The sequence below is a fragment of the Tachysurus fulvidraco genome, chromosome 13 (genome assembly GCF_022655615.1).
Source record: "Tachysurus fulvidraco isolate hzauxx_2018 chromosome 13, HZAU_PFXX_2.0, whole genome shotgun sequence".
Lineage (NCBI taxonomy): Eukaryota > Metazoa > Chordata > Actinopteri > Siluriformes > Bagridae > Tachysurus > Tachysurus fulvidraco.
The window spans coordinates 15,313,734-15,335,115 of record NC_062530.1 but is presented as its reverse complement, the minus strand read 5'-3'; the positions used below and the strand labels follow the sequence as shown (position 1 = coordinate 15,335,115).

Here is a 21,382-nt window from a genome sequence, read left to right as displayed (position 1 = left end):
AAGTATGATTTTTAGATGATGTTGCTATGATTAGATAATTTACAGTTTCCCATAGACTATAAGGCTATATATAAAATTATAGATTAGGGTCACAGAGGAAAAAAAAGAAAATTCACAGACTTTGAGAATGAAGTCTTTAATAATATTGTAACCCGTCATTTTAGAGGACAGTTGTTAAAATAACAGCTGTGGGGCATTTTGTGGAATTGTTCTTCAGTATGGTTTCACAAACAAGGACATACTTAATCTTTTGGCACATCAGCACATTGTCATAAGTATCAGGACTGTAAAAAGAATATGCATCTTTTCCACAGAAAGAGCCTCATAAATTTATGACTTTTTCCTTCTTCCTCAGTGTGGCCCTAATACTCTGTCATATAAAATACACATTCCATATAAATATAAAAACACAAAGTGTAACATTATGTTCCTTTATTGAATAAGGATAAAACAAAGCAGGTAAACCATCAGCTCCTTTCAAAACTGAAGTCACACGGGATACAAAAGGATAAATACACAATCAAAAAGGTCTGTATATAACAAACCCCGCATGTCTGCACACTGAAATAAATGCAGGACAAATCCATACACATCAACTGAACAGACAAATGAATGGATGCAGTAGCCTCCCTCAGTATACAGTATACACACAGTATACAGCACAAACATCATAAGAGGCCAAATCAATTTATATATATATATATATAATGAACACAAAAAAACAACAAATTCATCTGCCACCGCAGGCCATATTTAATCAAAATTGAAAGCACACATACTAACTAAAATCATTCAACATATATTGGTCCCTCAGCAGCCGACCAATGGCGTCATCAGGGAAGATTGCCGGATTGTCCCAGTCCATGGCTGGTGGCACTCTGGAGGCACACACACACACACACACACACACACACGAAAAGAGACACTTTCTTTATCACACAAGAACATTCAATGGAGTCAGTGAGCAAGCGACCTTGGGTCCTTTGAATGGCGCTATAAAGTGATTATTATTATTAGCTCATCTATTTATTCAATTCAATTTTATTGTATATTTATAGCGCTTTTCACAATTGTTTCACTGTTTCAAAGCAGCTTTACATTAGTAAAAGCAGGAGAACAGAGAAAAATCGGTGGACAACATAAGAAGCAGAGTACAACGGCTGATTAAACCGTACTAGTGAGCGTAGTAATAATGTAAGGCTTTGATAATTTATCAAAGCCTTATACAATGTCATGGAGTTACTGTACACAACTTCACTCATATCTGCAGTTCATTTCAATTAAAAATTCAAATGTTTCATAATCAGAGTACAACTGCGTTTTTGGAGATGTGAATTAACTATTTGGATTGTACTGTAATTGTGATGTTTCAGCGCAGCGGTGAGTGTGTTATTGTGCACTACTTACGCATTTAGGTGGTCTGCAATACTTTGCCACGCTTTTTCTCTTTGCTTTAATTGTCTTTTACCTCCTCGTATGCCTCCATTAGGATTTTTGCCTCCGACGGGGAAAAGTACGCCGCTCTAGTTGCCTTGGTGAATCTGTGATCGGGGGCAGGTCTGTTTGAGTGAGCCGTGAGCGCGCACATATCCAGGATTAGTTTCACCTGGCTTGATGAATCCGTGTCTGCTCATCCTGGCTTGGTCTTTGTGCAGCCAATTAAGCCCGGATCCACTTGTTTTGGATTCATTGAGTTCAGCTCAGTCATTTATCCTGGATGTCTTAATTCTACTTTTGTGCAACAGGCCCCTGTATGACTGTTTTGTCCTTCGTATGTATGTTTTTTTTTAAAGAGGGCGTTTTTCTAAGACTTCCGGAAACACGCCCACTTTACGTCGTGGTAACGAAACCCCTGGAATTTAGTGAATGCCCATCTAGGTGTAGATATCTATGGTAAGCAGGTAGCACTTTGTCACAAGTGCAACCTGTTATCCATTCACCCCAGCACACTGTAGACTCCAGCGTATCAAATGGCGTGTTGTTGGAATCAGAATCAGAATCAGAAACAGGGCTTGTTGTCATGGCAACCACCAAGCTCCGCGTGTTGTGAAAAACGTGTACATGTTGAATACGTGTTGCTCGTAAGTACTGTAGCTAATTAACATTATAAACACGTATATTCTGTTTCTGGTGTATATATACATGTAACCAAATAACGGTGAAAACAAAAACGTATGAGAAATATTAGCATAATTGACATGACTAATGTGTTCATGAGGTGTTGACAGATATGTTTTAGGTAAAAGCGCTTACTGTTATCGTAACTAGCAAGTTTGTTATTCTTTACTCGCTAATGTTTATGTTTATTTATTCTTTATTTTTGTATGTATTTATTTATCAAGGCATATTATTCTAGAACTCCTCGAACTGTGTTTATTTGGTTTTTTAGTTGCTTGATAAATACAGGAATATGCCATTAACTATGGCCTATCTGTCTGTATTTCTATCTACAGGTCAAAGTCAGATTTCACAATGATCACCTCTAAAATTCCAGTTTCCAGCTTTGCAATCCTTGCCTCTGAAGATGTCAGAATAATTCAAGACTAAAGTAGCAGCATCAAGAAATCCCAAGCTGGTAAAAATGGAGGACAAAACCAGAAAGGTGAATAAGAAATGATGTGGGTCTGACTTGAAAATTAACAGCGCTAAATAATGTCACCCAAACATCTAATCATAACATTACAACAAATGAAGATCCTGTAATTTTGGACAAACATTCATAACAAACTCCTGCTCTTGAATGTGTGTAATGCATAAGAAGACTAACTGTAAACCTCAGGTTTGACCACGTCATTTAATTTGTGTTTTTGTATGTCCTGTCACGTCTAAATACATCATTTTTATTACATTTACTCACAGAAGTGCTTCAGAGTCAAAAACACCATCAAAAACACCTTTTCATGCTAGTTAATTTGTACTATTGAGAAAAATTTGTGAAAATAATAATATAATAAGTAAAAAGTAAGCAAGCCAACAACACAAAGGCATAAATTAAGACAAACAAGAAATATTGCAGTATAAATCGTATGGGCCGGTCTGTGCACATAGCCATAAACCTTAAACAAATGCCTCAGCTGACAACATTTAGTGCTAAATTAATATTTTCAATATAATATTATATTAAATATTATTATTGGCATTGAGAGAGAATTTCCACTTCTCTCTTATAGCTTTTCCCTCATTGTTCACTTGGACACTTTGGGCAAATAGACTGCTTTGCATGTTACAGATGATTAACATACAAACCTAAGTATAAAGCTAATCAGCCTTTCTGAAACCTTTATAAGTCTGGTGCAAAATCTTTTGTCCCAGTGTCCCATGTGTTTGTAAAACACATACTGTATGACTGAAGGTTTTTTAATATTAAGTTAAAAAAAAGGCACTATATATTAAAAAAAAAATAATATTCCGGTTCTAGTGGTGCAGCAATCCAACAATTTACGACATATGTCTGTATGACTGGAATATATTAACGTTACATAGTTTACATAAACAGTTTTGTTTGATGTTACTACACAGCTAATGTTTGCACTTATGCACTTACAGTAGGTACTGTTGAAAATGATACCTGCATAAATAAATGTATTCTTTGTTCATGAAGGAACTCATTGTGGATTATCTCATTATAGTTATCTCCATCTGTATATGCACATGAAATGTCTCAGTCGACAGAGGAGAGACATACTACTACAAATAAGATGTCTCCACCTCGCATTCTGGAACTTTTAGACATGAGTAAGGCAACACATCAAAAGGTAAAATTGACTGGTAAACTATCCCTATTGTGATCTAATCTGGTTGTAATTTTGTAATTGTACTTTAAATGGACATTTGTCTGTACCAGATGCTTTGAATGGTATTTTGACTCTCTGGGTACCACTTTCTCTTTCTATTCCTTTTTTTCACTTAATATGTAATTGATGTCAATAAGTCAGATCAAGGGGGAGGGTGTATAGAAATGGAGGTCTTAGAAAAATGACCATTCATTGCTCACATTTCAGTACTGAGAGGCTTTTTGTTTTGTTCCCAGTTTTCTGCTGTAGATGTGGACCAGCCTTTCTTCCAGCCATACCCATCTGAGATTGTGTTCCAGAACTATCTGCCCTCAGAGATGTATGAAGTGCCACTGGTGTTACGCAATAATGACAAGGTGACTTCAAGATGGGCTCAGCTCTCTGTGTGTCTGAATATAAATACATTTTGTGTTTGCCCAGTCTATTTACTAAGTCAGACCAGACATATCCAATCCAAGATGATCTACATGTATGGCAGTACATATGGTGTATGGTGGTACATTCTAACGTACCCCAAACTGACTTCCCTCAGTTACAAAGGCAAGAAATCATTAGAAGCATCAATGTAATGCACATAGCCAATCTTTGTAGCATCGTATGTCACTTTAAAGAATAAAAGGCCATATATATTAAACAAAATTACTCCACAGTGCAACTGCAGATTACAGAACCACTTTTATGTGCTAGACTATGTTTGTGATATACTGTATATACACACACACACACACACACACACACATATATGTATTTGTGTGTGTGTGTGTGTGTGTGTGTGTGTGTGTGTGTGTGTGTGTGTCGTCGCTGTCGGGCAGAAACCTCATATGTCCAAATTTTGTCAATTTCATATTTTTTCACATATCGATGCTATTGGTCAGTCCCCACGTGGGTCTGTTATTTTTTTTTACAAGTTATTAACCAATATAAAGTCTTGAAAATAGCTTGAGCACAAATCTCTTAACTCCATTGGACACTTCAACTGTCCACCTCTTCTTCACTCCACGGGAAAGCTTCGCGGCATATTTCTTCAAGATTAAGTGTTGCAATGAATCAACACGTCTTCTGAGGTAAATGTCTTCAAAACACTGGGTTCAAGAAAATAAATCTTGACCCCCGCTAGTTCTGGTGCTCATCTGAGAACAGGAATTTAGCGCAAGACAATCCACTCCAATGCGGACTAAACCCTGTGCATTGCAGATAAGATACAGCGTTTTTTTTAATTTCCTGACAAATAATGGTTTTGGAGATACGAGGATTCCACCCGACAGCGACAATTTCAAAATAGATTTTTAAACTCAGTGTTTTTCCTGCTAAGAAAACAAAAAAAAAACAAAAAAATGAGAAGACAAGAACATACAAGTTAATTTGACAACATTTTGACTACTCCAGAACCTTTGCTCTTCCTGGTTCAACTTAGTTTGGTGTAAACTTTACAGGTCTTAATGACTGTAGCTGAAAATGCCACATGAATATAATTTCAGCAACAATTCAAATGCTATATGTGCAAGTACACATGTGGTTGTATCTAAGCTTGATGTGGGTTCTCCTGCAACTTACAGATCCCTCGCCTTGTGAAGATGGTTAAAGACGACTCACTATATTTCAAAGTGGTGAGCCCAGTAGATGTATGCAACAAAGTGGCCCCGGGCATGGCGTTTACTTTTACAGTTCAATTCACTCCACAGGAGAACAAGGTACGTTTTACTCAAGCTTACATTTCCAGTTGACTGCAAAAATAGTCATAACACCACAGTTATATTAAAGCAAAAGCAAGAGGAAGCCTGGTTTTAAATAACACTTGTAAGAAGTCACACAAACATGAGCTACATGTACTGTATACTGCTGCTTTTTCTCCTTGCTAGTCAAATTCATTGCTCAGTTTTGTGTATCTTTGTATCACAGTGGAAAATAGTAAACTTTAAGAAACTGAATTAGCACTGTATTGTATTTCAGCATACATGTCCAGTTAAAAAGGGTAATTTTCATGACCTGATACAGAAAAAAACCTCTTGCACTCTTGTTGTTTCTGTCTACAGTATTTGCAGAGAATGATCAATACGCATTATAGGTTAACATATTTTATTATGGCTTAAAGTTCAAGTTGTACAAGAGATTACTGCATTGAAAAGCAATGTGCCTTAAAATTTAAATGATTGAGAATGTGCAAATTTGTAGCCTCAATAAAAAACAACATTGTGTTATAAATCAGGGTATAATAATAAAAATAATAATATAAACACTGAATCTTCTGTATGATGATAGAAAATTCTATATAAGTGCACTCTATATTTGTCCTGTTCATTAACACATGTAACATTGCTTATGTATTTTATAGAGGTTTTATACACATGTGGACAAAATTGTTGGTACCCTTCGGTCAAATTTTTTGGTACCCTTCGGCTGTGTGTTTTGGGTCATTGTCCTTTTGCAAGACCCATTACCTGCGACTGAGACCAAGCTTTCTGACACTGGCCAGCACATTTCTCTCTAGAATCCCTTAATAGTCTTCAGATTTCATTGTACCCTGCACAGATTCAAGACACCCAGTGCCGGATGCAGCAAAGCAGCCCCGAACATAACAGAGCCTCCTCCATGTTTCACAGTAGGCAGACAGTGTTCTTTTCTTGATATGCTTCATTTTTCCGTCTGTGAACATAGAGCTGATGTGCCTTGGCAAAAAGTTCCATTTTTGTCTCATCTGTCCATGGGACATTCTCCCAGAAGCTTTGTGGCTTGTCAACATGTAGTTTGGCATATTCCAGTCCAGCTTTTTTATGATTTGTTTTCAACAATGGTGTCCTCCTTGGTCGTCTCCCATGAAGTCCACTTTGGCTCAAACAACGACGGATGGTGCTATCTGACATTGATGTTCCTTGAGCATGAAGTTCACCTTGGATCTCTTTAGAAGTCTTTCTGGGCTATTTTGTTACCATTCGGATTATTCGTCTCTTTGATTTGTCATCAATTTTCCTCCTGCGGCCACGTCCAGGGAGGTTGGCTACAGCCCCATGGATCTTAAATTTCTGAATAATATGTGCAACTGTAGTCACAGGAACATCTAGCTGCTTGGAGATGGTCTTATAGCCTTTACCTTTAACATGCTTGTCTATAATTTTCTTTCCAATCTCCTGAGACAACTCTTTCCTTCACTTCCTCTGGTCCATGTTGAGTGTGGTACACACCATGTCACCAGACAACACAGTGACTACCTGGAGCCCTATATTGTATATAGGCCCACTGACTGATTACAAGATTGTAGACACCTGTGATGCTAATTAGTGGACACACCTTGAATTAACATGTCCCTTTGGTCACATTGTTTTCAGTTTTTTCTCAGGGTACCATCATTTTTGTCTAGGTCTGTTCCATGAGTTTATTTTTTTAAATAATTCCGTTGAAGCATGGTTGAAAAGCAATGTCTGAAATTCATTGGTTAACATTCATAGAATTTTTATTTATTATTACTTTTGTCAGATTAAAGTTTTTTCTGTGACCATTGTGAGTTTGTCTTTCATTGACCGAAGGGTACCAACAATTTTGTCCACGCGTGTATTATATTATATTTTACTATATTATAATTTATCTATATCATAACAAACTCATGTAGCTTCTGCATTTCCATTCATAATCTTTTCGATAGGACTATAGCCACCAAGTAATCTTCATGACTGAGAGAGAGAAGTTTGAGGTACCCATCCGGGCAATAGGGCCACGTGCCATCCTGGACTTTCCAGATGAGCTCCACTTTTCTCTGTGTCCTGTGAAATGTTTATCTCAAAAAACCCTCCTGGTACGCAATATTGGAAAAGGCGAGGCCAAATTTCAGCTCAGCACACAGAAGTAAGCACTCATCATAATAAATTGAAACAGTTATTTACATATGTGTGTTTATTTACGTTGTATTTATGTTCTTCTATAGCCCATATTCTGTAGAACCTTCAGTAGGAGCACTTAGTGTTGGCGAGAGTATGCAGGTGACAGTTGATTTTCTACCCACAACTACAGGAGACCACAACCAACAAATGCTTCTCCATTACTACACAGGTTCAGTATTTATAGTGTACTGCTCTGCCATCAATGCTGCTCCACTCCGGTGTAATAACAATCATTAAAAAAAAATCATATTAATGTTCTATTGTGGAAGCATCTATCCTAATTAAAGGAAGAAGGATGGAATGGATTTAATGAAGTAGGACTGAATGGATTTATCAGTTTTTGATTGGCACCATAAAATAAAAGGCATTGTTACCTACCCCTTTGGCTAATACTGTAAAACACAGTGTGCAGCTAGGTGAAAGAAACAGAGCATTGATGTTGCAAGGCTTTTTGCCTTTTATTGTTTAATTTGTTATTATACTGGTTGGTTGTTTTTAGTGGAGTTCCTTAATGGAAAAAAAAGCTATTTAAAGAGAACATTTCCTTGTTTTGTTTCTGATGTTTTCTATCACAGTGATGTAAGCAATTCTGACATATTAGTTGTATGCATTAAAATATGACCTTCATAAATTGCACATTGGGGTTAATAAGTTGATAAGATTTAGCTGGTGGGCAAGAGCACTCCTTATCTTTATTCTTATTTAATAAGAATAAGGAGATTTTTGTTTGTGCATTCATTTGCATTATCTGGACTGTGTATGTATGTACGGCATGTGTGTGTGTGTGTGTGTGTGTGTATATGCACATTTGGTGCAGAATGTGTCTAAGCTGTCTCAGTGCATTCATTTGCAGTCTAACAAGATAGTTAACCTATTGCCAGAAAAATATGAAAATGGTTTGGAGTATTTATGTCCACTCTAATTACCTTTTTCTGCTCTTTTATAGCATACAAGGTATATAAAGAAAAAAAAGTACAAATTACTCAGCTAATCCTCTTCAAATGTCTTACTTGGATTCCACATCTTAACAACCCTTTGATGAGAACATACTCTTCAGTAAAGAGTATGGATTTGCAGTCTTATTGGAAACTATGTTTTCTAAATTGCTAATTTTTATCTGTTTTAGAGACTGTCTGTGCACTGTCTAACATGGCCGGGGATGAGCTTGTTGAACTATTGTACATTCTGGGTGTTATCTTAACAGCTTTATTTGTTTATCTCCTGGCTTACTGCAGTTAAATATGAATAAGAAACAGAGATGCATCATGTCTCTTTATACACCTTTGCTCTTCATACCAGCAGCAGTTAAGGGAAACTTCAGCAACTCCTCTCTCTCCTATTTCTTACTACCAAAATGGTCTCAATAACAGTGTAATATATTTTTCCAAAATATTATATAAATAAAGGAACACGTTTCCAAGTTTGCTGTGACAAACAGTGTGTAGTATTTAAAGAAACACGAGCATGAAACTCCTGCTTTGAATGTACAAATGAACAAAAATCAGTTAAAATACTGCAATGATTTCTTTGCTCCTAATTGGGCCCTTGTTTTGAATTGTGAACTGCCAACTCAGCAGTGCAACACTGCCACCTTGGTTTCTATTCTCAAATAACTAGAAACATTTGAGTTTGATTTTAATCTAAACAATGTTTCCTGAGTACAGCTGTTACTTCTCAAAATGTGAATTATAAACCAATGTTATCTATTTTGTTCTTTTATAGGAGAAGATATTTACATAAATTTGTATGGAGCCTCTACAGATATAAATGTGAGGTTGGATACAAATTTACTGTGGGTGGAAAAGACTTACATCTCCATGGCTAACCAGCGCACAGTGGCTATCCTGAACAGAAGTGACACCATAGTGCATTTCCAGTGGAAGAGCTTTGCCACTGAGGTGGAAGAGGAACAGCATAGACTCAGGTCTAATATGTTTGACTAAAGCACTCAATAGATTCTGAGAACTCCAGAACTCCTTTCTGAGATGGCTGAGATGCTCCTACTTTCTGAACCAGTCATGAATATCAGGGATTTTGTATTTTAATATGATCTTCTCTCTCTTTCTGACATTTATTCTCTCTTCCTCTTTTTTCAATCTAGGTTCTTTTCTAAGCTGCAGCAGGAAGAAGATGATGAGATGGAACAGTTTTTAACAGAGTGTGATGCTGACCCCACTCTTCGAGACCGCCTCTCCCTGCTCTCACGCACCTTTCAGGACAGACGTAAGCAGCTTCATCAGGACCGGCTGGTTTTCAGTGATCAGCATATCATCATAGAGCCGCAGGTGTCTAATGGACACACACACACACACACACACACACACACACACACACACACACACACACACACACACACACACACACACAATACCAACAGTGGTTGAATAAAAAATCACAAATCCTGTCCTAAGTACATAAATAGAAATATAAACCATGCTATATTTTATCAATGCTAAAACATTCTAGATTTATTAGTAGTAGTAGTAGTGTAGTGTAATAGTAGTGTCTAATTAACTAATTAATGTCTAATTAACCCTGTATCATTTCACAGACCCAACACACATAACAAACCTGACCTCTCTTTTCATTGTGCAGGGTTTCTATATTTATATGAACAATTGCATGTATACTTTATAGCTCATTTATTGCTTATTTAGATAGAACAATAAATTCTTTGATATTATTTAAAAATGTGGAAAGTCATGGTTTAAACTTAAAATAATTTAAGCATGTTGATGTATGATATCATTTAAAAACATGGATGACAAACAAAAATGTTCTCCTACAGAAAAATGTACTATTAAAATGCTTTAACTACATATAGCTGTTCATTAAATACATTTGTAGGTGCATAATCATCCTGATACCCAGCACCACCTTCAGCGTGCAATGTTTGAACCATTGGGTACACATGGTCCTCCAGAATGGTTTAGTAGTCCTTGGCAGTGATGTATATACAGTATCTACCACAAATAGATGGCCTGATATTTATTTGATTGGAGTTTGTTAGATGTGCTCTTTTTCATACATAATTTGTTATTGGACTGGCAGCCTTGTCAGCAAGCTTCTTTGCAATATAGTTATGAATATGTAAGATGTAATCTCTTGTCAATTCCACAGTGAATTATTATTGTAGATAAATCTTATAATACAACCTAGCCTGTAACTGGAGACAGACAGTTTTTTAATTGTAGCTTTCTAGTCTCTGTTGTGGATACTTTTTACAATACATTTTAATTTAATTCATTCATTATTCATTATTCATAATTCATTACTCTTTACATGATCAATACAAAACAGTGTTGCCTTCAAACACATCTAAAAGCAACCGAAGTGCCTTAGGATGCATTTTATAGTGAAGTGGATTAAAAAGAACATTATGGTGGAATTAGTATCTCTCTGTATTGCTTACAGGAGGGGGACATCTGGCCAAACTGCACAGCAAAAATCAACGTTATCTTCAAGCCCCAAGAAGCCAAACTTTACCACCACACTGTATACTGTGATGTCACAGGTACTGTTTAGCCTAATTTTGTTAAAATTATAATGTTAAAATGAATGTAAGTTTTAGTGTGCAACAAATATTATTGTTGTTTACTTCTTTTTAAGCCAGTTGTTGTATATATGACAGATTTTATATATATATATATATATATATATATATATATATATATATATATATATATATATATATATATATATATGACAGATTATAGTCTGTCATATGTATATATGAAAAAATATGAAAAAACACTTTTTAAGATAAAGGATGAGAAGATGGGCCCAAAATATATGTTACATGAATTTTGTTTGTTGAGTAAAATCCCAAAAGACTGACGTGCTTTGCTTAGTACTATGCTTAGTACCTAATTAAAATGACTTATATATATATAAGTCATTTTAATTAGGTACTAGGCATAGTTAAGCTTTCAATAAAGAGATTGTGTGTGGCTTGTTAATCAAATCGTTAAAAGTAAGACTTGGCTGAGTAAATACATATTGCAACCTTTTTATTTGATTTTGCTAATTCACTGTATTGCTTCTTAATGATGTACATTAATGATGTATTACAAATCATGCAGGAAGAGAGACTTGTTTGCCACTGCAAATAAAGGGGGAAGGCATGGGGCCCAAATTGCAGTTTAACTTTGATCTGCTGGACATTGGCAACATTTTTGTTGGCTCCAAGCACTGCTATGAGGTATGAATAATGCAACATTGTCTACACAAAAGTCATCCCTAGCATTATATGACACCCCTAAAACTCCAGGGAATTTGACTCTATTTTCAAAGTCTAACCATGTAAGTATTTGAGTTGCTATAAAATATAAACATCTATGTATGAACTGAATTAAAATATGTTTTAAAAGGTTACTTGTATTTGAAAATATCATAAATACATTTTTTAAATGTATATGTCACCGTAAGCTGTTCTGATTTGAATTGAACTGGTAGTTTAACCATAACACTAAGACATAACAATAAAAAGTATTATTTAACTGAATTCGAAACCTCCCAGTGGATTTCAAAAATCTAACTTCTATTCACTTTAACTGAATTTGTTTCCATGCATCCTAGTTGGCTCAGTATGCCTTTGCAAGCCACTTCTTAGCAATGGATTGTGATTTTGTTCTTACCTTTACCCAAGGTGCTTGTGAGCAATAAGGGACTTATAGATGCCCCCTATAGGATCATGCCTCCTACTACAGCTGTGGGACTGTGCTTTTCCTTCAGTCCTCCTGAGGGCATGGTGCCACCTGGGGCTTGCCATGTCCTGGAGGTCCGCTTCTTTTCTGACAAATTGGGCACCTTTTCCGAGGAGTTTTATTTATCTGTTTTGGGGAATCCCCAGCCTCTCATTCTCACATTCAGGTAAATGTCTTACTTGTTGACTTGATTTTTGCCAATGCGCTGTGGCTCTTGTAGCCATTGAAGGACGCACCATAGTCCTGTTTGAAAAACCTGTTTTTAAATGTAGGAATAGAAAATCATTTTATTATGCAGATGATAGAAATGCATAATGGTTTTATCTATTTGAGTATATAGGATCAATTACCATTGAAAATGCTGGAAGTAGAGATTACAGGAGCACCACACTTTAGTGTCATCTTCCAATTGGATTGAATTATTTTGTTCTCCCTGTCATAATCTCTCTTTTTCTTCTCTAGTAGCCACTGGTTCATTAAATAATGCATTATTTAATTAGTTATATTTCATATTGCTTAACCAGTGACCTTCACTTTCCAATCCACAGTGTGGGTCAAATTTAATTGAAAACCTCTTTGTCCTGTTTTTTTGTGGCAGGGGGTGTGTAATAGGCCCAACGTTTCATTTTAACATTCCTGAGCTTGACTTTGGGCAGGTATCCTTCGGTAAATAAATTTTGTTTTGACAATATCCAAGATCACATGCTTACCAAAAACCCCAGTACCACTTCCAGTTTTTCTGATTATTTTCTCTATTTGCATCTACTCTCTGTCTTGACCTCAAAAGGCTTTCCTCAAACACTGACCTGCTCACTTACCAATTCCTCATTGGTATCTATGAATTTTGGCTTACGGATCCCTAGTGATGGGATGGGGAGAGAAAGTGTGACCAGTACTGAGCAGGTAAGAGAGCTGGACAGGAATGACTGGAAACCAGGAGACAGGGTACCTGAAAGGCCTCGAGAATTCAGAGTGACACCCAGTTCTGGCACCATCCGGGCTCAGAGCCAAATAGACATCAAGGTAGGTCTCTGTTTTATAGATTCTCCTTTGACCCTTTAGTGCATGTTCTCTCTGCACATTTGACACAAATTCGAATTGATTTCACTATGCAAAGTTTAGCCTGAACCAAGGTGTTTTCTTCAAAATTAAAAAGCAGTTAATAAATTTAATTAATTGAAGAGACATATTCACCCATATTTTTTTAGGGTTCATCCTGTGCAAAAAAATACTGACATATGGGTCTAAGTACTCCATGTACAATGCATCACACAAAGTGTCCTCATCCTATATATACTATTCATATATACTGTACAAATGAATTGTATTGCCCAAACGATGAGAGGTCAGGAAAAAAAGATGGAGCAACTGACTACTCATATCCCACTTTATTTTTATTAAGTTTATTTTATTTTATTTTATATATTCATTTTGGACAATTATTGCAATCAGCAGATATGTTGCTCAGAGCAGGATAGGCAGAACTGTCAAGTGTGTGGTTTCCTCGCACAGATATTCGACTGAAAAAGGTTGATATTTTTTCACTCATTTTTATAGTGAATGAGTGACCTTGTTCATCATAATGCAATACATTAATATAAGATTTTTATGCTTTGATAAAATAAAGGAAACCGATTAATGGTAAAGGAAGTTAAATATTAATGGAAGACATATATTGGGGCCACAAGAAGTCTGTGAAATTCTCTCTAAAGATTGTTTTTCTGCACCTGCTTACATCTGGCCCTCATTGTCACTTAGTGACAGCTGGCCTGGATGAAAAATTTCTAATTCAAGAACCCTGCAGTATTTTTGGGTGACATCTGACAGTCATGACTAGTGTCTATCTGTGATTTACATGTACTTTGAATTTTTTAAATCATTGAAATTGTTTTGAATTAATTTTCAAATAACAGATGTTTAAGTAATTGCCATTATTTGAACAAATGCAGTAGCTTATTGTTTAATGATTGTTTCCCATTTGGTACATCTGGAGGTGAATGTGTCATAAACAGTAATATAATGTGTACTGTATATACTGTATAACCATGACAGTGTGTGTCTGCTGCAGGTGACCTTGTGCTCCAATACAGTGCAGCAGTACAGTCTAGCAATGGTGGTGGATGTTAATGGAGTTGGGGAGGAGTTGTTAGCTCTCCCAATTAAGGCTAGGTAGGATATTTACAGTGACTCACTCTAATCTGTTAATACTCTCAAGGTGTACACTATGCTATACAAGTTATTTCTTTGCTGACGACTCTCGACAGCTGTATTGTTCCTGAAGTGCATCTGGAGAGTTCTGTGCTTCAGTTCCAGCGCTGCTTCCTGGGTTATCCCTATGAAAAGACCATCAGACTGATTAATGATACAAATCTCCCTGCATGCTATGGCCTTTTAGACCAGGTAACATGACCCTTAAAAAATTCCATTAACTTGTTGTCAATGATAGAAAATTATAAGATAAACATGACTGCAACAATAGTGAGGCTCTTATAATCCCACAGAAATACTCAATAAATAGGGTGTATTGTATATTCAGAATGTCTCTCTGACCAGCATGTGAAGAACACTGTGTCTCTGTATGTGCAGAATTATGAGGAGAACCCATCTCTACTGTACTCTACTGTTCATCCAAGAGGAGTGATTCAGCCATACAGTATTGAAGAGATTCCTCTGGTTCTCCAGGCTAAAACAGTGGGCCAAGTTCAAGTCATGGCTCTTATTGCAATTTTAGGCCAACAGGATCCTCCATTGGTGAGCATATGTGTATTTGTATATGCACACTTGTGAAACAGAGAAATTTGACCAGTGCCTATTTTGTGCTATTATTTCAGTAGAACTACAAATTGTACTGTCATTTTTAATTTCATTTAATTTCCTTTCTGTCTCCCACAGGAGTTGCTCCTGACCTGCATTGGCCAGGGGCCAGTTGTCTCCATCTCTGCCACTGAGCTACACTTTGGCACCATCCCAGTGCTCACTGACATCCCAAGGACGCTGCAGTTGTTCAACGAGTCCCCCATCCCAGCTCAGTTCTTGGCACAAATGGTGGGTCTCGCTCTATTTTAATCAGAATCCAAATATTACAAGAAGGGACAGGTGTGCTTTCAGTTCATAGTAGGCTATACTTTTTTCCACAGCCCACATACTTAAATTTTACCCATAATTTTTTACTAGCTTCATTGAGTGCATAATAAAATAGGTAAGTGGTTTGTTGGCTTTGTAGATAATTGGCTCCCAGTGACTGTATATTGAACACTGCTCTGTCATACATTTTCTATTTTGTCTGATTTTGGGAGATTAGGCCAAATCTCCCAACAACCAGAAGACAGATGCGGAAGAATAAAACCCCAGTCATATACAGTATTGTGGCCACATTAAGCTGTTCATTTCATTAAATTATTCAACCAGCCAAACATCAACATTTTCCCAGCTATTTTAGAGTTTAGTGTGAAACTAAAAATCAGGCAGTTACAGTATGTGGGCAAAAATGGCTTGCTGATGAGAGAGGTCCGAGAAGTTTATCTCCTATACAGCTAATGACCTGCATACAGGTGAATCAAGGGGATTAATAAAGCATTTTTCAGCTTCAATAAGTAACAATAAATTACATTTAGTAAAACAAAAACATTTTTTTTAAAAGTATTTAGTAGTTTTGATTCGAACTGAGGATGATTAACATAATTATGCCAAAAAAGTTTTAATCTTATATATTTTTATATAAAATGAATTCAATTAAATTTATGGATATGTTTGGTATCAAAGCACACAAATGGGTTTAAAATCTGAAAATAGAACATTACAGACCTGGTCAAAAATTTAAAATACTCTTTCCAAAATATGTTATATAAATGTCTGCCCCAAAAAGTCATTCCTCTTGCTGAATCACAGAGAAATATATGGCCAAAAATGGGGAATATGCACCATAATGGACAAAAACTTTTGATTTTAACTTATTATACTGTATTCAGGAATATCACTTTGTATATATCAAATATAACAGTTTTCTGCTTACAATTACCACCTCTAAGTTGAAAGATTTCTTTAAGATTTAATCTCAGGTAGTATCATGTAGTAGCCCAATATCTTTGATCTCTGTGGTATTGTGTACAAAAAATAAATGAGCCTGGAGCAACATGTATTACGAGTGCAGTGATATTTTCTAATTTATTTAGCAAAACTAGCCTTGGTTTACTGTTTGAGCAAAGGTTTAAAAACTTTCTGTCCCATTACAGTGCATTTTTAACAAACAACCAAACAACAAACAAATGAATTGATTGTGAAAGGAAGAAAGTTTCTTGCACATTTCTTGATACTATTTTCATTCATACTTTTCTTAATTTGAAAGGATTTTGTCTGCACCTTACATGAAAAGATGGTAGATATTTAATACTGCAATCATTTTATATTTTCTTGCTCTTGCCTCTGTCCCATATTTTATATATATATATATATATATATATATATATATATATATATATATATATATATATATATATATATATATATATATGGGACAGATTAAATTTTCTCAAAGATCGGCCATGCACCTAATAATCCGGTGCGCCTTGTGTGCACTGAGTTCCAAAAATCTGTAAAAATGTTGTTGTGCGACTTTGGTAAGCGCTCTGCTTGATTGACTGTCCGACCATTTCCCGTTGACACAGAGACGTAATACATACTACATACACTGGCAGCGATAAACCAATCAGAGAACATTATGTAATACGTACAATACGTACGCTTACCTCCGCCACACCTCCGGGAGGTATACTACCGGTATGTTGCAAAACAACATTTGTTTCTTCCTAACCATTATGCGCTCCACACTCCAGTCCAGTAGGTGGCGGTAAATGCACCTTAAGTTGATTTGCCATCCCCCAATAAAAATCAGATGCTTACGAGGCACAATTCAAACTACAAACTATCAGTTACGCGGTTGTAAATGGGAATAGAGCAGCTGCGAAAGAATTCAAAATCAATGAATCTATGGTTCGGAAGTGGAGGAAGCAAGAAAATGTACTGCGCCAAGTTAAGAAAACACAGTAGATTAGGACTTTAGTGGATTTGTGGGAGAAGATTGATTAAAATATAATGTGTGTCTTGTTAAATAGTAGAATAAAGTTAAACTAAACCCACTGTTTTGCTTCTGTTACTTTTTTTGTGGACCGTATGTTTTAGCATGCACCTTATAATATGGTATGGGTTAAGTACAGAAATAGACCCCGTAATTGAGAATGCGCCTTATAATCCGGTGCGCCTCATAGTGCGGAAAATACTATATATATATATATAGTCGTTCCTAAACTATACACATCGTTCCTAAACTTACTTGAAGTCGAAGAACGAAGAAACGCGTGATTTTCCACTTTTCATGTCCTCCCGGCCCTCCAGAAGCGTTAAAAAAAAAACAGCTGAGACAGAGGAGGCCTCGTCAGACCCAATGGATGCCATGTTGGCCGAAATTCGCTCGCTGGGAACCAGTTTGGGCAATATTGATGGTAGACTATGTACAATTGACAACCTTTTGGACAATATTTCTACCACAGTTATTCTTGGTGGGGGTCAGCTTCCTGGAGATGAAGAGGACAGTGTGCTCCTCCCCCCCAAACTACTGTTAGAGCATGGTTACTAGCCCGGTCTCCGAGGCATTCGTTTATAGTATGAAGGGGAGGCGGAAGTCAGGGTTCCTCGACACTGGGTGGAAGGTAAGGGCCTTCTTGAGGCAGAGGAATGCCTGGTTTGTATTGTCTGTGTGCTGCACCCAGTATGGCTGGTTCTTCCATGACAGATCCAAAAGAGGGGGAGGCTATAGAGGAAAAGTTAGGAACGAAGCGTCAATAGTAATCCCCAGACTTAAAAAGGCATGTACCTGTCTCTTGTTCATGGGGCGGGGGTATTCCTTTGACGTTCTTGATCGTTCTCTCCTGGGGCCTCAGCAGCCCCCGTCCGACGCAAAAGCCCAGGTACTTTGCCTTGGACAGCCCTAGGTGGCACTTGCGGAGGTTTGCCGTTAGCCCGGTGAAAGGTGAAAGGTGGCGAGTGCCCTATTCAGGCTAAAAGGAAAAACCTGGTACTGCTAGTGACCATTCACGGTGCTGAATGCTAAGAGCCCTTGGTGAGAACTAGGGTGGAGATGAACTGCGCCTTCTCCAGGCACTCCACAAGATTGTCCACTCAGGGAAGGGGATAGCTGTCAAACTGAAATCTGATTGAACCTCCAGATGTTATTGCACAGCCGGATTGTCCCTTCTGGCGTTGGTACCACCACAGTGGGGCTGGACCATGGGCTTGTGGACTCCTCAATGATGTCATCCCTTAGCATCTGTTCCACTTCTTCCTCTATGGCAACATCCAGGGAGGGGTCTTGATCTCATGTTTCACCAGCTTTGTGAGTCCCGGCATGGATGAGAAGATGCCTGCGAATTGGTCATGGGTTCCGTAAGGTCCTGTAGTGGTGGATGATCACTTCCCCTCTCCACTAGGGCATGCTTTTTCTATTCAATTTTTCAGGATGTTAATGTGATAGATTTGTGTGTTTGCCTACTTACCTGGTTGCTGCAGCCTGTAGTTTATAAGTCCCACCCTCACGAGAACTGTGTATGGGACCTGCTTTTTCGCCAGAAATATGCAGGCCGCATTGGGGACCAGTAACATCACCTATTTGCCGGGCCGGTACTCTCTGGGCTGGAGCGGCTATTTGTATGTCTGTTGCTGGGCCTGTGACTGCCTCTAGATCCTCCTTCACTATGGGGCCCACTCAGCTGATGAGTGCCTGCATATCCTGGATGACATCAATGATGGACCGGAATGGTGATGGCTGGTGCTCCTGATTGGCTGCCATCTTTTTGCCGGGAGTTTTGCCACCCCGCATTGTACTCTGATTCAGCATAGCTAACTTTGGTGGTGAGCAATCTCCTCCTTTTGTCAGCGGCGCTGTCCAAGGTGCTGCACCACCACTGCTTTATTCTCACGGCTTGATTTCAATGGTGAAGAGTGGCTTTTCACCGCTGTGTACTAATGCTTATTTTAAAAAAAGGTGAGCATCTAGCTTTTTCTCAAGCAATGTCACTGATAAAACACAGGCAGAACACTTAAGCGTTTATCTGATGCAGCTGCTGTTCTATTCCTTTTAGTTAGGTCATAAAACCGTGCATAGTATGTTAGGAGCAAAGTGTCCATAAATTGTTCCCTTTTGAAGTTTATTATTTTGAAGAGCCCATAAAAGTAAATGTCTTTTATCACTTAAATCTCGTACATTCAAGTAAAAGAGTAAACAATACAATAGTTAACACGTCTTTGTTATTAATATGCATTTATAATTAGTAACCTGGCAAGGAGTAGTGCTGAACTGGGATATGTCACAATATTTCTGGCAAGAAGGTTGCCTTCATTTAGACTGAAAATTATGTGTGAATGAATGTTAACAGTGAGTGCTGTAACCATATTAAAAGAACTGCAGTAAAGAATACATTATGCCACCTTTGAGGGTTTAATAGAATTAGTTAAATGTTTGTTAAATGAGTATGTTGTTATATTAACACAGTTGTTTGGCAGGTTAAGAGTAACACTCTGTGGCGGGTGGAGCCAGCAGAAGGAGAGATTCCCCCAGAAGGGCAACTAGAACTGACAGTTGTGGCCTCTCTAGATGATACTCTGCCATTCCAGGATACATTGCAGCTGGCCATCCACAACAGCCAAACTCATACAGTACCCTTGTGGGCTACGGGGAAGGGCACTACTATTGTCACTGATCGTCCCTTTGCACCCCATCTGGACCTTGGAACTCATTTTAGGTACAGTGTGAAATGCAAAACTTAATTTGAAAAAATAATATAATACAATAAAAAATATATAAAATTACTTGGGAGAATTGGGACTTGGGAGTGATTTTTTTTCTCAGCCCTATGCCTATACCACTTTTGTATAATACCTTCTAATTTAATTCATTTTTTTTTTAGATGTTGCAAAAACAAAACAATGAGACACAGTGATGAGTGAGAAATATTATTACCACACTACTGTGGTAATGAATTGTGAATTAGATTAGAAGGTATTATAGAAAGTGGTATAGGCATAGGGCTGAGAAAAAGATCAATAAAGTGAATCAGTAAAGGTTTTTTTTATTATTAAGAGAAAACTAAATCCAAACCTACATGGAAAAAGTGCTAACTGTGGCAAGCACTTTTTCCATGTAGGTTTGGATTTTGTTTTCTCTTATTAAAAAAAAACATTTATTTAAAAACTGCATGATGTTTTTACTTGTTATCTTTGACTAATATTAAAATTTGTTTGATGATTTGAAACATTAAAGTGTGACAAACGTGGAAACCCCCCAAAAAAACAAACACTTTTTCACACCACTGTATTTATGTCCTGTATGTTAGAATTTTATATTTTGTGCATGCCGTAATACATAATTTTCTTTAACATGTTTGCCTACATATATGGTGCCCTTCAAATAAAATTAAAATAGTTTTATGCATATCAGACTTAACATAAATCTTGACTGACTGCCCAAAGTAGACCAGTAGTGCTGTAGTAGTCCAATAGCAGAGACCAGCGTATGCAAATAATACAGAAAAAATAAAGAAATATATATTTGAAATAAACACCTTTGTGTTTCTACTCTACAGCTCAGGTCCATGCCAGTATCACTTTAAGGTGACCAACAGAGGTCAACGATTTCACAAGCTTTTCTGGACCACTGAAGGCTTTCCTCACTTCCGCCGCAGAGGCCCACCAACCACAAAAAATCTGCCCCTCACTACTTCCAGTCCACTGGCAGCTTCATCTTTGGGTGCTCCTGTCTTCTACCTGACACCCACACGTTTGGAGCTTGGTCCAGGTCACTCAGCTGACATGCTGCTGGAGGGCTTCTGTGATACACCCAAAGTAAAGCAGAATATTTTTTTATCTTACCATATACCATAACACATTGTGAATGGCTGAATTGTATTTAAAGCCTCAAACAGAGCTTACATTAACTGTATTTTTCCTACTAAAAAACTGA

The 21,382-nt window shown here is 37.2% G+C and overlaps 1 protein-coding gene and 1 long non-coding RNA gene across 8 annotated transcripts in view; one reads left to right on the top strand and one right to left on the bottom strand.

Annotated features, from left to right (window-relative positions):
- Positions 1 to 729: 729 nt before the first annotated feature.
- On the bottom strand, positions 730 to 1,682 carry LOC125146206. Its single transcript, XR_007144703.1, has 2 exons — positions 1,408 to 1,682; positions 730 to 878 (listed from the first exon to the last, which is right to left on the bottom strand). It is a non-coding gene; the product is annotated as an uncharacterized LOC125146206 (long non-coding RNA).
- Positions 1,683 to 1,940: 258 nt separating this feature from the next.
- LOC113652377 (hydrocephalus-inducing protein homolog) overlaps positions 1,941 to 21,382 on the top strand; it is a 78,732-nt gene continuing 59,290 nt past the window's right edge. For all 7 annotated transcript variants that reach the window (XM_047822493.1, XM_047822494.1, XM_047822491.1 and 4 more), the window contains exons 1-20: positions 1,941 to 2,081; positions 2,454 to 2,602; positions 3,630 to 3,755; positions 4,031 to 4,150; positions 5,351 to 5,485; positions 7,432 to 7,631; positions 7,711 to 7,835; positions 9,389 to 9,590; positions 9,768 to 9,951; positions 11,081 to 11,180; positions 11,749 to 11,867; positions 12,315 to 12,538; positions 12,971 to 13,038; positions 13,160 to 13,395; positions 14,441 to 14,541; positions 14,637 to 14,772; positions 14,959 to 15,123; positions 15,265 to 15,417; positions 19,927 to 20,165; positions 21,006 to 21,264. In XM_047822493.1, coding sequence (XP_047678449.1) covers positions 2,582 to 2,602; positions 3,630 to 3,755; positions 4,031 to 4,150; positions 5,351 to 5,485; positions 7,432 to 7,631; positions 7,711 to 7,835; positions 9,389 to 9,590; positions 9,768 to 9,951; positions 11,081 to 11,180; positions 11,749 to 11,867; positions 12,315 to 12,538; positions 12,971 to 13,038; positions 13,160 to 13,395; positions 14,441 to 14,541; positions 14,637 to 14,772; positions 14,959 to 15,123; positions 15,265 to 15,417; positions 19,927 to 20,165; positions 21,006 to 21,264 — 2,913 coding nt within the window. In that variant the 5' untranslated portion in view covers positions 1,941 to 2,081; positions 2,454 to 2,581. The remainder of the gene's footprint in view (positions 2,082 to 2,453; positions 2,603 to 3,629; positions 3,756 to 4,030; positions 4,151 to 5,350; positions 5,486 to 7,431; positions 7,632 to 7,710; positions 7,836 to 9,388; positions 9,591 to 9,767; positions 9,952 to 11,080; positions 11,181 to 11,748; positions 11,868 to 12,314; positions 12,539 to 12,970; positions 13,039 to 13,159; positions 13,396 to 14,440; positions 14,542 to 14,636; positions 14,773 to 14,958; positions 15,124 to 15,264; positions 15,418 to 19,926; positions 20,166 to 21,005; positions 21,265 to 21,382) is intronic.